The sequence below is a fragment of the Anolis carolinensis genome, chromosome 2 (genome assembly GCF_035594765.1).
Source record: "Anolis carolinensis isolate JA03-04 chromosome 2, rAnoCar3.1.pri, whole genome shotgun sequence".
Taxonomy (NCBI): domain Eukaryota; kingdom Metazoa; phylum Chordata; class Lepidosauria; order Squamata; family Dactyloidae; genus Anolis; species Anolis carolinensis.
Genome location: NC_085842.1, coordinates 103939093 through 103958732, shown reverse-complemented (window position 1 = coordinate 103958732; position 19640 = coordinate 103939093). Strand labels below are relative to the sequence as shown.

Genomic DNA, 19640 nt, shown 5'->3' with positions numbered 1-19640 from the left:
GTTTGGCTATGGGCCTTTGACTTCGCCAACAATGTAGTTCACTTTTGGTGTGACAATGTGGCCATCTGGCAATGTTGGTCTCGAGTTCGATTGCCTGGTCAGCACTGTTGCCATGATTGCTGTGGCTAAGGGATTGTGATCCCAAGAAACTCAATGTTGCCAGGAGGAAGGTCAATTGGGAAATGGAAACTGCCATGGGGCAGAGTGGGGGCTGTTTAGTCCCACCCAGGGAAACTGTTCAAATGGCCAGAGTTGTTTAGGGCTGATGGAGTTCACCTCTCAGTTGAAGGGAATGTTTTGTCTGTGAGCAATTTGAAAGAGGAAATAAAAGATTTATTCCACAATTAGGAATAAATTGCCTGCATTGGCATTTGCCTTCCAAACTCAAGGGTACACAAACTCAACCAAGAGTTTCAGGGTTCATAATTGTGGCACAGTAAAAGATACTCGGGTACCACTGAGGGCCAGCAATCTTAAGGGGTGTGGCAAATGTTTGGCCTGGGATTTGTCATTTTCACTCGAGGCCCTGCTTTTCCATGCTACAGCAATGACAGCTTTCTTTGGGGCCCTACAGGTAAGTGAATTAGTTATACAACTAGGTTAAATAGGTATGGTAGGCACCGTGGCACCCCCCCCCCCCTTAGGGGTGAAGGGTAGACTCCCACAAAAGTCCCCATAAGTTTTCATAAAATGGGAGCTACCCTTGGGGCGGGATTGAGGGTTCTCACTCTTGAAAGACTCTGTAGACTCTGCGCCCTCAGGATGGCCTTCCAATTATGATCGGCCAAGGGTGCAGACTAAGAATTTTGGTTGGCCTTCAGGATCCTTGGTGCACGCATGTCCTTAGAGGTGGTCAGAGGGAGTGACACCTGGACCCGGGATGAGGCTCACTAGGTGGCCATTCACCCATGATTTATGTTTTTTGTGTTTTTACAGATTTTCCTTCAACAGGTTATTACCAGTTCTTTCAATAAATAGGTCAGAGAATGGGCCTTTAGATCCATTTTCTTGTGCCTGGCTCTTTATTTCATGGTGGGAGTTCAAACATATCAAATATATTTATAAAAAAGGGAAATGTCAAAAAAAGGATAAAAATCACTGCTCTTTTAAGAATGCATGGCCCTCTAGGCTTGAACTGCAGCTTCCATCATCTCTATCCAGCATAAAATATGATGGTGATGGATGATGAGACTTGCAGTACAGTAAGATCCTAAGCCTTGCTGTAGAGGTACATAGTTAGATGCAATATAGAGATGAAAGATATAGCAGTGAATTATACAATCATGTTCCCCTTCATTGCTTCAGATAAAGTGTACAATCCCAGCAGCAGTTCCAAAAAATTCTACAGAAACATAGAAAAGCTGGTAGGAAACATTGGTCTTTTGATTCCTTTTTTCAATAGCTTTTCAACATGGTCTCGGTATGCCCTTTGCATTTCATTGGCAGTCAATCGATTAGTGCTTGGAAATTTAAGCTAGGAAGTTGCCTAAATCCTACTGCCCTTGTACAGCTGCTACCTCAGGTTTTTTTTAGATATATTATGGAAAATGCAAACATAGCTGTAAAAGGTATTTATATCTACTTGAATAGATATAGCTGTTCTTACTGAAGATCAAGCATGAGGAACATGTGGTCCATTCAGTGTTGGACTGCAACTTTATCAATGTGTGGATGCATATAGTACTGTGGTATGTGAAGAAGCAGCAAAGAACAAATTGATCACTCAACTTTTGTAATGGATTCAGTATGCTTGCATTATGTACTAAGTTGTTTTTGAGTACAAAAGATGATCTGCTTGTCAGTGATATTCTTTTAAAAAATAAATCCATCAGCCACTTAGTTTATTTGTGTATTAAAACTGGTGATCAGACTTTCAAATCAGTGGAACTCCTTGAAATAGTTTTCATCCCACTCAGTCTCAAGGACTCAACCTGCATCTGTACAATGAGTAATCCAATAAACTGTAATTCTTCAAACAAACACCATATTGTTACATCAACATTTTTCATACCTACAATCCATTAACTGCAGGTTTTGATGTTGTTGATTTTTATTTTCTCCAGATTGTAACAGTGAACTGTGCTAGGTTATTGAAGGCTGACCATCATGCCACCAATGGAGTTGTCCATCTCATAGACAAAGTCATTTCCACAACAACAAATAATATCCTGCAGATTGTTGAGGTTGAAGAAAGTCTAGAAACTCTTTTGGTAAGTCTATATCTTCTGATGTCAGTTTAAGTTGGGATCATTTTCCTGGAGATCTACTTCATTTGTCGCATCACAGAAGTCTTTCCAATTTGCTAATTTCTTTTGCATTTCTTTCAAGACTGCTGTGACAGCAGCTGGCCTGAACAACCTTTTAGAAAAAGAAGGCCAGTATACATTGCTAGCTCCAACCAACGAAGCCTTTGAGAAGATCCCACAAGAAACTTTAAACAGGATCCTGAGAGACCCAGAAGCTTTAAAAGGTAAACTCTCATCACCAGGGCTCAAGGTGGAGGACAAGGTATTTGAGTCCTCTCAAAGGCTAGGCTGAGGTGGGCTGAAGCCCCCAAACAATCAGACAGATTATTCTGAAAATTGGTCTATTGAGCAGTTGCTTGTTATAAGTGTTTATCACCATCTTTGCATCACTTCATAGCTCTTATATATTTTCTTTTTCTCTATATATCATTTTGTGCTCTAAACAAATTTTCATTTATTAGTTTCTCATTGCTGTCATAGTAATCACCTTGTTAACTGCAACATTCACAATAGCCTGCCTGCTAGCTTTGAGCTACCCTCTCCTTTAATAACAGTTTTGGGAACCCTGGTCATGATATGCTGTGTAGTATCTCAGTATCATGAACAGATCAACTCTGTCCTGTTGCTTCATCTCCCACAGGACTTTGGCTCTCAATAACTTCTTTGAAGTTGGGTATAGTTTTCAGACTTTGAAAGAGATGGTAGAAAGTTGTAGAAATTTGGTCCTCTCAGCATTACAAACTTATATCTGCTTCATGCCACTTTACTTATAATGACAGAAACGTAAGGAATAATGGGGGCTTTTTGTAGTACTGTAAAAGCCCTGTATCCATAGGAGATACGTTCCCAGCCGGAACGACATTTACATCAAACTGCAGGTATAACTGAACACCATTAAATTACCCCACTTCCAGACTTAGCATATCATAGAGTTGAGTTGTGTCTAGAAAATGCCTCGAGAGACTATATTTCCTGGGTGCTAGTAACTGAAATTTCAGATATGGGTTCTGTGCTTAAGGGGGTCTTACTGTATTTTGAATATTTGGTTAGGCATTAGTCTAGTTCTATTAGAGCATTATTCTTCTTGTTAATATCATTTTTCCAAGTAGAATACTTGTACTACAGATTTCAAGAATTAAAGTGAGGCCTGCTCCCCATTACAGTATGCTTGGTTGGAGAAGTTAGTGCAGTGGCCATGACCTTTCCCTGCAAATTTGCTTGATGGGAAACTGCTTGGGTGGCCAGAACACAGAGTCATGAAAGATGCTGCACCAGCACTAAGTTATTAGTCAGAAAGCAAAAACGGATGCATTGAGAGCCGTTGAATGAGCAATAGTAAGCAAGCCGATCAGCAATTTTCATGAGGAACTAAATGAGCAAGTTGATCAGCACTTTGTATGCCATACTAAAAGTCGCCAGCCTCGTCATCTTGTGGACTTAAATTTAGAGAATTCCCCAGCCTGCTCTGGCTGTAGTTTGAAAAGTAATTTTCTAACCTTTGTTCTAATGTCTACAACTTCAGCAAAGGCAAGAAGGTTTTTTAAAATATACATTTGCTTTTAGATTGTAAAAAAAAGTTACAATTAATGTGGATGTCCAGGTTTTTAGATGAGAGGCAGCATTCTATACTGGCAAGTGCCTGCAGTAAGCTTGGAAAACTAATCTCATCCTTCTGAAAAAACATGTGCCTGCTTTCACAAATGAGTATCCCAGCCATAGTTTCTGATGAAGTGCAGTTTGTGTGTGTGTGTGTGTGTGTAAATCTGTGTTTTGGAATCAATAGGAAGACTTTGCACATACTTAAAGAGTACTAGATTTTCTCGTTACCTAATGACATTGTAAGCAAAAGATCGGAAGATCAATTGTTACTTTACCCTCTTCTGTCCAGCTGTCTACACTTCAGATGCCCATGGGCTCATGCAAGCCATGGACATCTTCTGTGTCAACGTGTTCCTGTGCTAGTAAATAGTAACTCCCAAGCTGCTTGAAAATGGCTTTCTGTGTTTTATTTACATGTAGATCTGTTGAGCAACCACATCTTGAAATCAGGCATGTGTGCTGAAGCTATTATTGCCGGTTTATCTATGGAAACATTAGAAGGCAACATGTTGGAAATTGGCTGTAATGGAGATGAACTGACCCTCAATGGGAGACCTATCATAGCTAACAAGGATGTCATAGCTACCAATGGTGTGATACACTTTGTCAATGAATTGCTCATCCCAGACTCAGGTACAATTTTCCTTCTGTCATTCCCTCAAAATGAGGCATGTCATATGTACGTGTCAATGCCTTAATCACTCTGAATTGATTCGTTTTCTTCGAAGTGCTGAAATTCAGAATTTGGTCAAGTTAATTTTTTGATGACAACAACAACTTTTTAAAATATCCTGCCTCCATCTCCCCGCAGGGACTTGGGGCGGCTAATATGGGGCCATGCCCAAATAATCACAATAAAACAAGATAAAATACCATCAGAACAAACAAAGATCGTCAGTGGTAAAAGATTTAAACAGATGAAAAGCACCATAAAAACAATAATGCAGTGATTAAATAGAACCGCCACAAGGAACAAAATAGCGATTTAAAATAATAAAAGATTGGGCAAAGGTGCATGGAGTCTGAGGGGATTGATAATAAAGTGCTGTATTATAACCAAGGAAAAGAAAAATTCGGAGGTGGGGAAACAAGAAGAATTGATAAACTAGTCAAGTTGTCTCAAAACATAAACCCTTCAAAGCACTGGAATTAATGTTCACAACTCCCCTCTCATCTTCATTATCCATTTCAGATGCCCGAATAATGTTAATGTGTATCAGACTTGATTTCCAGTTCCAGTTGACTCATTTTTTCCTAATCCAAGGTGATCTAAGATATCATCCTCCAAAGGAAAATGTTGGGTCACATTTCTTAAAGAGTGTGGCTTTCTCACTGCTGGAAGGAGTCTCTTTATTCCTGTTTTTAATTCAGAAAATTAAAACCTTTTGCTAAGTTTAATTCTAAAAAAAAGGGAATTGCTCTTTTAAAATATCAGCTCAGACTATTTCCCAAAAAGGCATTATGTGTGATATTGAGTATAAATGTTTTGCTGCATCTTCTAGTTTCAGAAGCATTGAGAATTAATCTGTTATTTCTTCAACAACAAATAACAATTATGCGGTAATCCAATAATCTTTCTTTCCTTTCCTTTTGTAAACTGAAGTTAAAAATTTGTTGGAGTTGGGCAGGGAGTCTGATGTTTCAACATCTATTGAACTTTTTCAACGAGCTGGTCTTGGTTCTCATCTCACTGGAAATGAGCGACTGACCCTTTTGGTGCCCACTAACTCATACTACAAAGGTAAGAACTGGATCTCTTCTATAAAGCCATCCAAAGTATACATTATTCTAGAATAAACTATTCATAATAAATCCCTTAAAAGGATAGAAAGCAACAGACCCTTATTGAAAGTTCTGAAAGTCTGTTCTTAAAAGCATGTTGAAGCAGACTGAAGGACAACAAAGAGGGAACCATCCAGGCCTCCCTAGGAAGGGAGTTCCAAAGCCAGCAAGTGGCCACCAAGAAGGTCTGCTCCTATGTTTTCAATAGTTGTTCCCAAGTAGGTCATATGACTAAGGGTGCATCTACAGCACACTATGGAATTAATAGTTTGACACCACTTTAACTGCCATGGATCAATGTTATGGAATCATGGGAGTTGTAGTTTGGTAAGGCATTAGCCCTCTTTGGCAGAGAAAGCTAAAGACCTTGTAAAACTACAGCTCCCATGATTCCATAGGCATGGAAGTTAAAGTGGTGTCAAATTACATCAATTCTACAGTGCAGACACATCCTAAAAGACGGGCCTGTTCCAAAGATCTCAGAAGTGGAGAAGGCCCGTATGTCTTTCATTCTTCATATTGTCTTTCATATACTCTTTAATAAACTCATGGCTTCAACAAAAGTCCTTTCTCATTAGTAGCATTGCAAGTTGAAGTCACATCACTTCATTGACTTGTGTGTTTTTGTGTAATAGGAAATGAACAATGAAAATAAGGGAGGTGTCACGACCCAGGCTACAGAGCACCAATAACCATACGCAGAGGCCAGATTCTATCTAATATCTTTATTAAGGAAATATATAAAGTTAGTAAAAGCAAATGTAAAAGTTAGTCCAGAAGCAGACCTTTCAGGAAAGGTCAAAATTAGTCCAAAGAAATAATGTCCAATATGAAATATTAAGGTCCAAAGTTGTAATCCAATAACCGAAACACTCACTTTGCCAGGCAAAGTGAGGGGAGATGACAAGGTCCTTTAGTCCATGAACTTGAGCAAGGCTAGGAAATAACTTGATACTTGAAACAAGGCTTGAAACGTGGAACAAGGTAACGAGGAACAAGAACAAGGTCCGTGGAATAACTTGGTAAAATCCGTGAAACAAGGCAAGGGTTAGTCCTGGGAAACAAGGCAAGATCCGTAGGTAAACAAAGGCTGGGAAACAGGAGCGGAGGCTGGAAACAAGGCAAGGCTTGAGCAGGAACGAGGCTTGAATCGGAGCGCGCTGTCCAGACACAACTCGCTCCGGAGGCTGACGAATTGACTCCGCGAAGTTACTACGCGGGTAAAACACCTATATAGAGTCTAACTTTCCCGCCGAAGCAGTTCTCTGGGAACCAGAAACGAAAGCTAAACTCTGAGACCAGATGTCTGACTCCTTAAAGATTCTCACGAAAAGCAGACTTAATTGGGTACATTCTTAGCTGCTATCCTCGCACTCCTGCGCGAAGCTGCTTCCAAACCCCTCTGTTGTTTACAAAACTCATGGCGAGAGAACACGGGAGATGTAGGCTCAGGGTTTGTTTGACATACTTCTGGGACACAACTTTCTTGCAGGTGCAAGGTTCCCAGATCTGCCTGGGAAAGATCTGGCTGAGAAGATTCCAGTTCTGACTGGGAAGGTAAAAAACCCAAGTTTTCTTCTTCATCAGGCATTACAATGTCATGAGCAGGACTACAAGGCCCATGAGTCATCACACTATCCCCCTCCTCAAGGCCCCTCCCAAACTGGGACTCTCTCCCCGAGGCGCGAGGTCGTGGCTTGGCGGGATAGGTCTGATGAAAGCGACGGGTTAGATCAGGAGCATGGACTGTGGAGGCGTCTTCCCAAGAGCGTTCCTCAGGGCCAAAACCCACCCAGTCAATGAGATATTGCAGGCGGCGGCGGTGAAAGCGAGAATCCAAAATGTCCTGAACCTCGAACTCGTCCTCCCCATCCACCAAAATAGGGACGGGGGCCGGCCGGTCTACATCTGGCCGCACACCATCCGCCGGAAGGAGCAGGGAGCGGTGAAACACTGGGTGAATGCGCATTGAACGTGGAAGTTGGAGTTTGAAAGTCACGGGGTTTAATTGCGCCACCACTGGATAGGGGCCAATGAAACGGGCATCTAACTTCCGGCAAGGGCGGTGGGAGGGCAAAAAGCGAGTGGACAGAAAAACCCGATCTCCTACCTTGATTTCGGGGCCCGGCTGGCGATGTTTGTCCGCGTGACGTTTATAGTCCTCCTTGGCTTGTTCCAGTTGCTGGAGCAAAAGTTGTTGCACCGCTGTGAGTTCCTGCAGCCAATCTTCTGCTGCGGGAACTTCTGAAGTTTCAATGACAGGGGGAAAGAAACGTGGATGGAAGCCGTAGTTTGCAAAGAACGGCGTTTCTTTTGTAGAAGCCTGGACTCCATTGTTGTAGGCAAATTCCGACAGTGGTAACAGAGAAGCCCAATTGTCCTGTTGGTAGTTTACATAACAGCGAAGGTACTGTTCCAAAGTGGCATTGGTGCGCTCCGTTTGCCCATCCGTTTGGGGATGATGAGCTGAAGATAAACGAGAGTCTATGCCCAATAGTTTTTGTAGTGCCTTCCAGAAACGAGAGGTGAATTGGGATCCACGGTCTGTGACCAAACTCTTGGGCAATCCATGTAGTCTGAAAACATGTTGGAGGAATAAATCTGCAGTCTCTTGGGCCGTGGGAAGACCTTCACAGGGAATGAAATGGGCTAACTTGGTGAAAAGGTCCACCACCACTAGGATCGTGGTGAATCCACAGGAAGGTGGTAAGTCAGTGATAAAATCCGCAGAAATTATTTCCCATGGGCGAGATGGGTTAGGAAGGGGGTGTAGAAGCCCTGAGGGCTTCTCCCTTCTTATCTTGGAGCGCTGGCATACTGGGCAGGTGTTAACATATTTTTCCACATCCTTGCGGATCTTGGGCCACCAGAAATCTCTTAGGATCAAATGCATGGTTTTAAATAGTCCGAAATGCCCTGCTGGTTTGCAGTCATGACACAGACGAAGTGCTTTTTCCCTGCCCGGTCCGGGTGGGATATAAACATGATTTCTATAGCAAAGCAGTCCATCTTTAAGCGAAAAGGGAAAATGCAGACCTTGACGAAGTTGGTCCTGCGCCCAGGCATCTGCTTGCTGACTAGCCCTGATTTCTTGAGCACAGATGGGCCCTGGAGTAGAGGGAGTTGAATCAATGGGAGTGGATTTGGTGTTCCCCACTGTGAGCGTGGCAAAGTTCTCGGGTTGTAGTAGTTGGGATTCAAAGGTCTCCTTGCGTCCTGCAGCGTATTCCGGTTTACGTGACAGGGCGTCTGCTTGCTTGGTTTGGGCTGGGGTCACATAATGAATCTGGAAGTTGAAACGTTCAAAGAATAAAGCCCAACGTTGCTGCCTCTGATTTAGCTTGCGGGCAGTTCTTAGATGTTCTAGATTCCGATGATCAGTGTGGACTTCAATGGGAAATTTGGCCCCTTCTAGCCAATGTCTCCAAGTTTCAAAAGCTGCCTTTATGGCTAATAGTTCTTTTTCCCAAATGGTATAGTTCCTCTCTGGTGTGGTTAGTTGACGAGAATAATAGGCACAAGGATGAAGGTGATCTCCCACCGGTTGTAGGAGCACAGCCCCAATTGCCACATCAGAGGCGTCCGCTTGCACCACAAAAAGGGTTTCAGGATCTGGATGCTGAAGGATTGGCTGGGATGTGAATAATTTCTTTAGTTGCTGGAACCCTTTCTCTGCTTGATCAGTCCAGCGGAAGGGCTGTTTTCCACGGATGCAGCTAGTGATTGGGTCAGACCAGCGGGCAAAATCTGGAATGAACTTGCGGTAGTAGTTCGCGAACCCCAAGAATCGCTGCACCTCCTTCTTGTTAGTTGGCGCCCGCCATTCCAATACTGCGGAAACCTTGGCTGGATCCATGGAGAGCCCTAGAGGCGAGATACGGTATCCAAGGAAATCTACCTCTTGTAGATCAAAAGCGCATTTTTCCAGCTTGGCATAAAGTCCATGATCCCGCAATCGTTGTAACACCATTTTGACGTGGTTCTCATGTTCTGATTGTGATCTAGAAAACACCAAAAAATCGTCCAGGTAGATTATCAAGAACCTATCTAGATAGTCCTGGAAAATGTCATTGACAAAATGCTGGAACGTTGCAGGAGCTCCGCATAATCCATAATTCATAACTCGGGACTCGAATAATCCGAATTTAGTCTGGAAGGCGGTCTTCCACTCGTCCCCTTCTCTGATGCGAACTAAGTTGTAAGCTCCCCGAAGATCCAGCTTGGTGTAAACCTTGGCTCCTCGAAGTCGGTCTAGTAGATCCGAGATTAAGGGCAGGGGGTAGCTGTTCCGCTTGGTGATATTATTCAATGCTCTGTAGTCCACCACCAAGCGTAATTCCCCTGACTTCTTCTTCACAAACATCACTGGGGAGGCGGCTGGGGATTGAGAGGGTCTGATGAATCCCTTGCGAAGGTTTGTCTCTATGAATTCCCTGAGAGCTTCTTGCTCTGGTTCAGTCAGGGAGTAGAGATGCCCTCGCGGGATCGGGGCCCCCTCCACCAAGTCAATGGCACAGTCATAAGGTCTATGTGGGGGTAACCTTTCGGCTTCTTTTTCATTGAATACATCCCAATACTCGGAGTACTTCTTTGGCAAGGTGATAATGGGCTCGGTGTCTGTGGCATGGCAGACCTTGGCTACGAGGCAATGATTTTGGCAGTACTTTGAAGCAAACTGCAGTTCTCTGTTGGACCAGGAGATGCTTGGGTCATGAAGTGTCAGCCATGGAATCCCCAAAATCACAGGGAAATGGGGAACCTCAGTAACAAAGAAGGAAATCTCTTCCATATGTTCCCTTATCCACATCCTGGTGGGTTCCGACCACTGGCTTACGGGGCCCGTCTTGAGAGGGCGACCATCAATGGCTTGCACCACACGGGCATTCTTGAAGTCATGATATTGTAATCCCAGAGAGTCGGCATACTCTCTATCAATGAAATTGTTGGTAGCTCCTGAGTCTATCATGGCGTGGATCATGACGGGTCCCCTTTTTGCTGACCATAAGGTGACCACTAGAAGGAACAGGACCCCGGTTGGCGGCTCTTGAACGGGTTTCTTGACCGGGTTGGCGAGCCTCTCTACGCCCGGTCGTTGGCTTCCCCCGCCGGCTGTGTGCCAGCCGCCTCAGACGCCTTCGTCTCCGTGGAGGACGCCGCCGCAAGACGGGCGGCGGGCTTCCCTTTGGCTGGGCACTCTCTGGCGAAGTGGCCCCCATTCCCGCAATACCAGCAGAGATTTAGGCGTTGGCGGCGGGCCTTCTCGGCGGCATCTAATCTGGGACGCACATTGCCCAACTGCATCGGCACCTCCTCGCTCCCTCTGGGGTATGGGGATGGTGGTGGGGGTCTCCACACTGGACGCGGCTGAACGCTGGCGGGAGCGGAGGGTTTTGCCCCAGCTCTACCGCTCTGGCCTCGGACCCACTGTTTTCTGTTGGCAATCATGACTTCAGCCCGTAAACATTGATCGATGAGTGCTTCCAGCGTTTGGGGAGGATCCACCTTGGAGATTTCCTCCAGCATTTCAATGTTGAGACCCTCCCGAAATTGTCCTCTGAGGGCAACATCGTTCCAGCCGGTGTTGTGGGCCAGCACTCGGAACTCGGCTATGTACTGAGACATGGGTCTGTCTCCTTGGAAGAGGCGGCGGAGTTTGTGCCCGGCGGCCTCCAAATTGTCCTCGATTCCCCAGGTCGCCTTAAGGTGGTCCAAGAAATGTTGCGCTGACCTTAGATGTGGGGAGGCTTGGTCGAACAGAGCCGTCGCCCAGTTAGCCGCTGGCCCGTCTAGGAGACTGTAAATCCACGCCACCTTGATGTCTTCCTGGGGAAACTCGGCATCACGGGCCTCTAGATAAGCTTGGCATTGGCGACGGAAAACATGAACCTTAGAAGCTTCTCCAGTAAACTTGGTTGGCAACGCCATGGCCGGAAGACGGATTCCGCGTTCCTTCAAACCCTTTATTTCCCCATCCTGTGCATTGAGCTTATCACGGATTCGGTCCACCTCGTCCTTGTCGATGGTGTAGGTAATCGGCTGGCCGCTCGGCCCAGGTACGGTTCCGGTAGACATTCTGGCCGAGGTTAATTGGTGCTTAGGGTGGCGGAGTCAAGCTGTCACGACCCAGGCTACAGAGCACCAATAACCATACGCAGAGGCCAGATTCTATCTAATATCTTTATTAAGGAAATATATAAAGTTAGTAAAAGCAAATGTAAAAGTTAGTCCAGAAGCAGACCTTTCAGGAAAGGTCAAAATTAGTCCAAAGAAATAATGTCCAATATGAAATATTAAGGTCCAAAGTTGTAATCCAATAACCGAAACACTCACTTTGCCAGGCAAAGTGAGGGGAGATGACAAGGTCCTTTAGTCCATGAACTTGAGCAAGGCTAGGAAATAACTTGATACTTGAAACAAGGCTTGAAACGTGGAACAAGGTAACGAGGAACAAGAACAAGGTCCGTGGAATAACTTGGTAAAATCCGTGAAACAAGGCAAGGGTTAGTCCTGGGAAACAAGGCAAGATCCGTAGGTAAACAAAGGCTGGGAAACAGGAGCGGAGGCTGGAAACAAGGCAAGGCTTGAGCAGGAACGAGGCTTGAATCGGAGCGCGCTGTCCAGACACAACTCGCTCCGGAGGCTGACGAATTGACTCCGCGAAGTTACTACGCGGGTAAAACACCTATATAGAGTCTAACTTTCCCGCCGAAGCAGTTCTCTGGGAACCAGAAACGAAAGCTAAACTCTGAGACCAGATGTCTGACTCCTTAAAGATTCTCACGAAAAGCAGACTTAATTGGGTACATTCTTAGCTGCTATCCTCGCACTCCTGCGCGAAGCTGCTTCCAAACCCCTCTGTTGTTTACAAAACTCATGGCGAGAGAACACGGGAGATGTAGGCTCAGGGTTTGTTTGACATACTTCTGGGACACAACTTTCTTGCAGGTGCAAGGTTCCCAGATCTGCCTGGGAAAGATCTGGCTGAGAAGATTCCAGTTCTGACTGGGAAGGTAAAAAACCCAAGTTTTCTTCTTCATCAGGCATTACAATGTCATGAGCAGGACTACAAGGCCCATGAGTCATCACAGGAGGAGAACTTTTGCTTTTTATCCTGAGCATCCTTTATTTACTCACAAAAATAGAAATAAGCATATTTAATGAAAATGTAGTGCTCTACTAAAATCAAACCACCCAGCGTGCAATAATGGTGGAGCTATATCAGCATTTGCCAGAAAATCTTGGCAAAGTTGGGCCTAACGCACTGAAGTTTTCACTATAATTCAATTTCTGGTCTTCAAACAGCCCTGTTTTATTTGGCTGCTTTTATAGCAGAGTTTCCTTCTTTTTTGTTCTGCCCTTTTGGGGGTAATTGCAACTCACTAGTACTTATGTGGAAGGAGAGAAGATGAGACCTATGGGCTCTAAAGGAAATGACGTGTTCTGCACAAAAATATCTTGAAACAGTTTTAAGGCAATGTCTCCAGCAGGCTGGGAAGGTGTAACTAGGGAGTTCATTGTCTTGGAAATGTGAAGTGTTTTGTTGTTGTTTTTGGTTCTGGTAAGTATCAGAGTGATGGATGAGGACAAATACCAACATGAATCATAATTTTCCATCACTGTTTATACAGGCTTCTCCTCAGGGGTTGCTGACACTGAATCTGCTCCTTACAAACACTGTTTCCACTGTAAAAGGAAAGCAATAGCTATCACTTGTATACTTTCCAACAAGATTCTGGAGCGTGTGCAACCAGCAATCTAACTGGACTAATGTCCATTAATGAACCTTGATTTTGTTTCATTCTGTATGTTCTGCAGGTCGGACACCTTCTGCAGATCGGAACTTACTCCGGGATCACATCATTAAAGAGCAGCTTTCCTCAAAGTACCTTTTCCATGGACAGAAGCTGGAAACTCTGAGTGGCAAAGAACTGAGAGTATTTGTATACCGCAATGTATGTTTCTAATTAATAATAACTTCCAGTTTCTATGTTGATTTCATTAGCTCAAATAGCATTCCTACTGAGTTTGAATTCCTTGCAAAAGGGTTTTCCTTTTTTTCCTTGTGCAGCCCTTTGCCCCTAAAGATCCACATGCAGATTGGGAAATATCTTTAAAATGAGCTTCCGATCTAGCAGTCTGTGCAAATAAAATGGGATAGTAAACTGAATTTGTTGTCATATAAACTATTAATCTTTTAAATTGGGACTTTTAAAAAATACAATTATTCTTGTAGAATCTCTGTATTGAAAATGCCTGCATTGCTGCCCATGACAAGAGAGGGAGATTTGGCACCTTGTTTGCTGTTGACAAGATAGTGACTCCCCCAATTGGAACTGTGATGGACGTACTCAAAGCGGATGATCGTTTCAGGTCTTGTTTTTACTTCTTACTGTCCGTGAGGAAACAGTGGAGTGGGGTGGAAAGTGAAGTAATTTTGCTTTAGAATGAGTATTATTGGTGCAGCTCATTTTTTTCTACCTGTGGCTGACATTTTTGTAGTTATGATGTCCTGTGTTTGACTTAGGACATTGTAGTGCTCATTTGAAATACAGCCACTACAGATGTCTATGACAGCCACTTTAAAAGCCAGTCTCCAGTCTGGTGCAAGGAATATCTGTGCTGCTGCTGAGCAGGGTCCTGCAGAAAGATATGACCAGGCCCCTCATTGAGATGTCACTTGCTGGTAGAACAGAGCTATTTTCAACTTTCTGTAACACCCTACTCAGTAACAACCTCAGTTGCCTTGAATAGCTGATGGGCTGTTAAGGTGGGTTTCAGAGTCAGATGAGAGCAGATGACATCCTGTTTAATGGAGGCTATCAGGCAATATTTTGAAACAAGTAATCCGATTTAAGCATTTCTTTTTAATACTGTGTGGGGCTATTTATCCATCTCACTCAATGCTCTTATACTGAGTGGCAAGTGTTCTCTAGTTTTCAGACAGAATATTGAAGCTGGGACCTTTTGCATACAAAATATGTACTACTCTATGGCTATGGCTCTTAACATAATTAGTTTTGGCTTGTAATTACCACACTGAACCAGTACTATAAGATAAAAGAGTACCAGATACCATCTGATTAGGGACACTAAGCAGGGTCAGCTCTGGTTAGTACTTCGATAGGAAACGTTTAATGAATGGCAGGTGCTCTAGACTCTATTTTCGAGAAAAACCAGGCAAAATCATCTCTGAATATTCCTTGCCTAAGAAAATGGAATGAGTCACCATAAAATAACAAGCATATTCATCGATGTAGATCACATTTTGCAAATTAAAGAGAGGAAATTTAGATAGCATAATTTATTGTAAACAATGGGGAGTGAGACTGCTTCCTGAGCCTTTGGTTAATTCAACTGTACTTTATGCAGGTTGGGCAGTCAAACTGCAGGAACCCTTTTGTTCATTCTTAAGAACAGGTGATCTACAAATGCAAAAGTTGGTCTCAATCAGAATCTAACAGCAGACAGACTCCCTTGGGGAATTCTCAACTTGATATTCTCTACATCAACACTAACTTGCACATATTGAGCACCAAGGGAAAGGGTTGCCAAAATGAAATTGTGTACTCTGATGAAATGAATGGGGAATTTGCTCAGGAGTTTCTTTGGGATGCATGTGATGCTTTAAACTGGGACTGTTGTATTTTTGTTGTGACATTTTGAACTGTTTTCAGAAAATGCACAATACTTAATGTATTTTTGCTCCGCATACGACTATTTTCTAGTACCCTGGTAGCAGCCATCCAGTCTGCAGGTCTTACAGAGATGCTGAATAGGCCACGGTCCTTCACGGTATTTGCACCAACCAATGAAGCTTTCCGAGCCATGTCACAAAGGGAGCTGAACAAACTCATGGGTAAATTTCCATAGATTCGTTTTGCTGTAATATAATGCTATGTTTTGAGTATTCCTTGAATAAGTATGCCTCCAACAACTGATTTAATCTCAGGGAAAATAGGGAGTTCTGTATTAGTTACAAAAGAGATGCCCAGATTTCCATTGTGAGTTAATACTTTTCATTGAGGAAAGCAAGCACACAACTATTTTATCAATTCTGTTTTCTTGGGGAGAGGAGGACTATAATCGAGCATTCTTTATTGTTGTTTGCTACAATTTAATGTAGTTCCAGATCTAGAACTCCCTTCCCAGGGAGGCTAGAATTTCCTCCTTCCTGTTATCCTTCTGATGGAAGCTAAAACATTTTTACTCAGGCAGGCTTTTCTGTGCAAAAGCAAAAGACAGCTAGATGCAGACCTGCAAGCTTGAGTAGGAATACAATAATGCTGCTACTACTACCATCACTACTAATATTTAGAAAGTAGCATGTTCTACTAAAGGGGAGGCAAAACAGATCAGCTTGTTGGAGATTGGTCAAAAGCTTTGTTAGTAGGTTCAAGAAGGTGCAAGGACCCATAGAGGATGAAATTTCTTATCCATCTGTAATATCTTCCTCTTCCACCTTGTCCATTCTTCTCATGAGAATCCACACACACACACACGTGGTTGATTGAGAAATAATTCCAAATTTCAGTAGATTTCCATAATATTTGCTGGAGCCTCCGGTGGCGTAGTGGTTTAAAGCCTTGTGACTTGAAGGTTGGGTTGCTGACCTGAAGGCTGCCAGGTTCGAATCCCGCCCGGGGAGAGCGCAGATGAGCTCCCTCTATCAGCTCCAACTCCACACGGGGACATGAGAGAAGCCTCCCACAAGGATGGTAAAAACATCAAAACATCCGGGCGTCCCCTGGGCAACGTCCTTGCAGATGGCCAATTCTCTCACTCCAGAAGCAACTCAAGTTGCTCCTAACACGAAAAAAATAAAAAATAATATTTGCTAGCTAAATGATATTATCAAAGATTTAATGCAATCCGTTGTTACTTCTTGTTGACATAAGATGCTCTGCTCATCAATTCCTTTGGGCTCTAACATCCTGCTTCAAATGCTCAGACCTCAGGCCACTTGCTCCATTCTGTACTAGCTTTTCTAACAGCAGATGTTTAATGAAATGTTTGCCCATTGAGTGACAAAGACTTTCTATCCAAATAGTTCTGACCTCCTATGTGCCACAGAGCTTTTCGTTGTTGACCTTTTCTATACTATAAAGAATATTGTAGATATACTGAAGAAAAAATAAAGAGATGTATTGATCAAGATTTGAAGATGGATGTGTGCGCACCAATCATGGTTGCTGTCTATGATTGCAAAAAGTCTTCCTGTATGTGGATAATGTGCAGCATTTATCTTATTGGATTTATTATTGGATTTATGTGATTTTATAGCATGCTTGCACCAGAAATTGACCATAGAGTCATGCTGGAGGTCCTAGAAATGCTAGAAGATGTTCTCTCTTGACAGTTTCTAGGTTGTCCAATGAGACCCTATGGTATGCTTCTATTGAAGTCATTCATTTCGGTAGGGTTTTCTTCAGGGAGAAAACCTATTCACCATAGATACGGGGACCATACTATATGTTCACAAGATTCCTTTCTTTTATTTTTCTTTCTTTTGCTAAATTTGGTGTGCTCATTTTATTTTTTTTCTGTCTTAGATATTTCTGTATGCAATACATGGTTTCTTTCTTTTAACATTCATGTCTAAAATAATTATATTTTAGCAGTGTATATCTATTACAATAATTTTAGTTGTGCTGATGGGGAAAATGCTAGAGATACATTCCCCCAGTAGGAGAAGGACAGTACCTCAGCTTATCAGTTGCTTGGGAAAATGAGTAGGATGGATTTGTCTTGTATGATGGTTTGTCATAGACAACTGCTTCATTGCTGAATGCTGGATCATACAGATTTTGGTCTGATCTGATCCAACACAGTTCTTATATCACCATAGGGATGATTCAGTTCAGAAAGCATTGACTTCAGGCCATGTAAGGAAAGGTTAAGCTTACATGTTTAGTCATCTTTAAAAAAAACATTGAGACATGAGCTGAAAAATAGTTATGGCTGGGAACAATTACAAGCCATTCTAGGGCAATGCTTTTTCACTCTTAAAGTCCAACCAATTTGTGAGGCAACACAGCTTATGAAAGTTGGTTAGCCTTTTAAGTGTGTAGAGCAGCACTCTGTCTATTCCTTCTATTGCTTATTGTCCAAATATTTCATAAACTGATTTGTCGCTACTGTAAGCAGCTGTGGAGCTGAGACATCCCAGATGTGTACAGCCAAAATGTTCTCTGGCTTTGTAAGCAAAATATTTAACTTACGGTTCTGAAAGCAGTGAATCAGAGTTAGTGGGAACATTATAGCAAAGTGTGGAGTTGTGTAAGACATGGGGGTGGAAGCAACAGTTGTTGTGGTTTCTTGTTTGATCACTATTTTAAAGTGCCTTTAGCTTGGAATACTTCTCACTTCAGAACACTAATGCCATGTTGGCCACTGAGAAGTACCCCAAAATCATGGTTCATATTCATAATAATAAGCATGCCATGTATTGGTAGAATATTGGACAAAAGGTGAGTATATTTTCCTTCTGTGTGAACACAGATTTTTGTTTCTGAATTTAAAAATGGTGAAATAAACTAGCATGAGACATGGTTGGCTCTCATTTGTCCGAAGTGTTTTAAAAGAGGACCGGTTCTTGGGTTTGCTTGAGCAGTGGATTCCTGCACTGCCAGAAAGTTGGACTAGATTCCACTTGATGCCCCTATGATATTATGATTGTTGCATTAGATGATATCATTATCATTTCTTATAATTAGATCAAGCTTTGCTCCTAAATCTCATTAGCTTTGGTTTAGGTTTGCACCTAAGGAAAAATGAAGGGTCAATCCAAGGTTAAGGTCAAATTCATACATAAATACATATGTATATACATATATCACTTTCTCCAGACTTGTCCCCTCTGCATAGTCTTTCACAAAATACTTGTGCAAACGAAAGCAATGCACAGGCTTGTAAATTTGAAAACAAGTTCCTAGCCTGTTTACTAGAGGCTGTAAGAGCCAGTGGTGTTTCACCTGAGACATGATTGTGGGGGCAAGAATTATTGTTAGGGCAAGGAAAAATTACTTACCATTCTTTTCATAGAGCTGTGAGGTCAACACATCTTCCTGCTCAAGACTTAATCGCCTAATCCTGAAATCAGATGGTGGGTCCTTGTGATGTTGTGAAGTAAGGCAGACAAGGATTAGAGGCCAATTTGAAAATAGTTCTGAGCCACCTGGTTTTGGAAAAGGGCATGAGAGCAACCAGGCCAGAACTTCTGTGAAACCTAGTAAAACAAGTAATATAGCAATCCAGAAAGACTGGACAGAGTAGGGTAGGGATGGTTCAGTTTTGATATCCAATAGTTACGATGGTTGCTGCCATTATAGTTAGGTCTTGTGCCCCATGCAGCACACATGACATGCAGGGAGTCTTTTTGCAGTCCCTAAACACCTGTTGGGGCAAGTAAAAGGCTCATTGCCAGCCCTCACCTCTTGGGAAAATTCCCTTTTCTTCTGGGCCTTACAGAGCTGCTGCCAGGTATAACCCTCCTTCATTTCAAATGGCATCCTAGACACAAGAGTATGCACCCGCCATCTCACTCCCCAGTCTTCTCCTCATGCTTTGTTGATGCATTAATAATTGCTGAAGACACAACACAAATGCAAACATTGGCATTTAGTCAGAAATCCTGGCTGCCTGCTAATAATTGATGGATTAAAAGATAACTTATGCCCGAAGTCAAATGTTATTTTGCTCCCTGATGCTCTTTCATAGAATCATAGAGTTGGAAGAGACCTCACAGGCCATCCAGTCCAATCTCCTGCCAAGAAGCAGGAAATCACATTCAAAGCACCCTCAATAGATGGCCATCCAGCCTCTGCTTAAAAGCCTCCAAAGAAAGAGCCTCCACCACACTCTGGGGCAGAGAGTTCCACTGCTGAACAGCTCTCACAATTAGGAAGTTCTTCACTATCACGTATTTCCTAAAATAGTCACTTTGGAGCCATTCTTCTTAGTCAGGTCCCCTTCAGAATCTCTTGCCAGAGATCAATTTTATATGATAGTTGTTAT

General features: G+C 42.9%; 1 protein-coding gene across 1 annotated transcript in view; it reads left to right on the top strand.

The window, feature by feature from the left end:
* The window catches only part of tgfbi (transforming growth factor beta induced), a 72308-nt gene that overhangs the window by 40074 nt on the left and 12594 nt on the right, over positions 1–19640 (top strand). Inside the window, exons 6-12 of the mRNA XM_003223941.4 lie at positions 2064–2210; positions 2329–2470; positions 4266–4478; positions 5449–5586; positions 13443–13579; positions 13861–13997; positions 15353–15483. Of these exons, the coding sequence (XP_003223989.1) occupies positions 2064–2210; positions 2329–2470; positions 4266–4478; positions 5449–5586; positions 13443–13579; positions 13861–13997; positions 15353–15483 (1045 nt within the window). The remainder of the gene's footprint in view (positions 1–2063; positions 2211–2328; positions 2471–4265; positions 4479–5448; positions 5587–13442; positions 13580–13860; positions 13998–15352; positions 15484–19640) is intronic.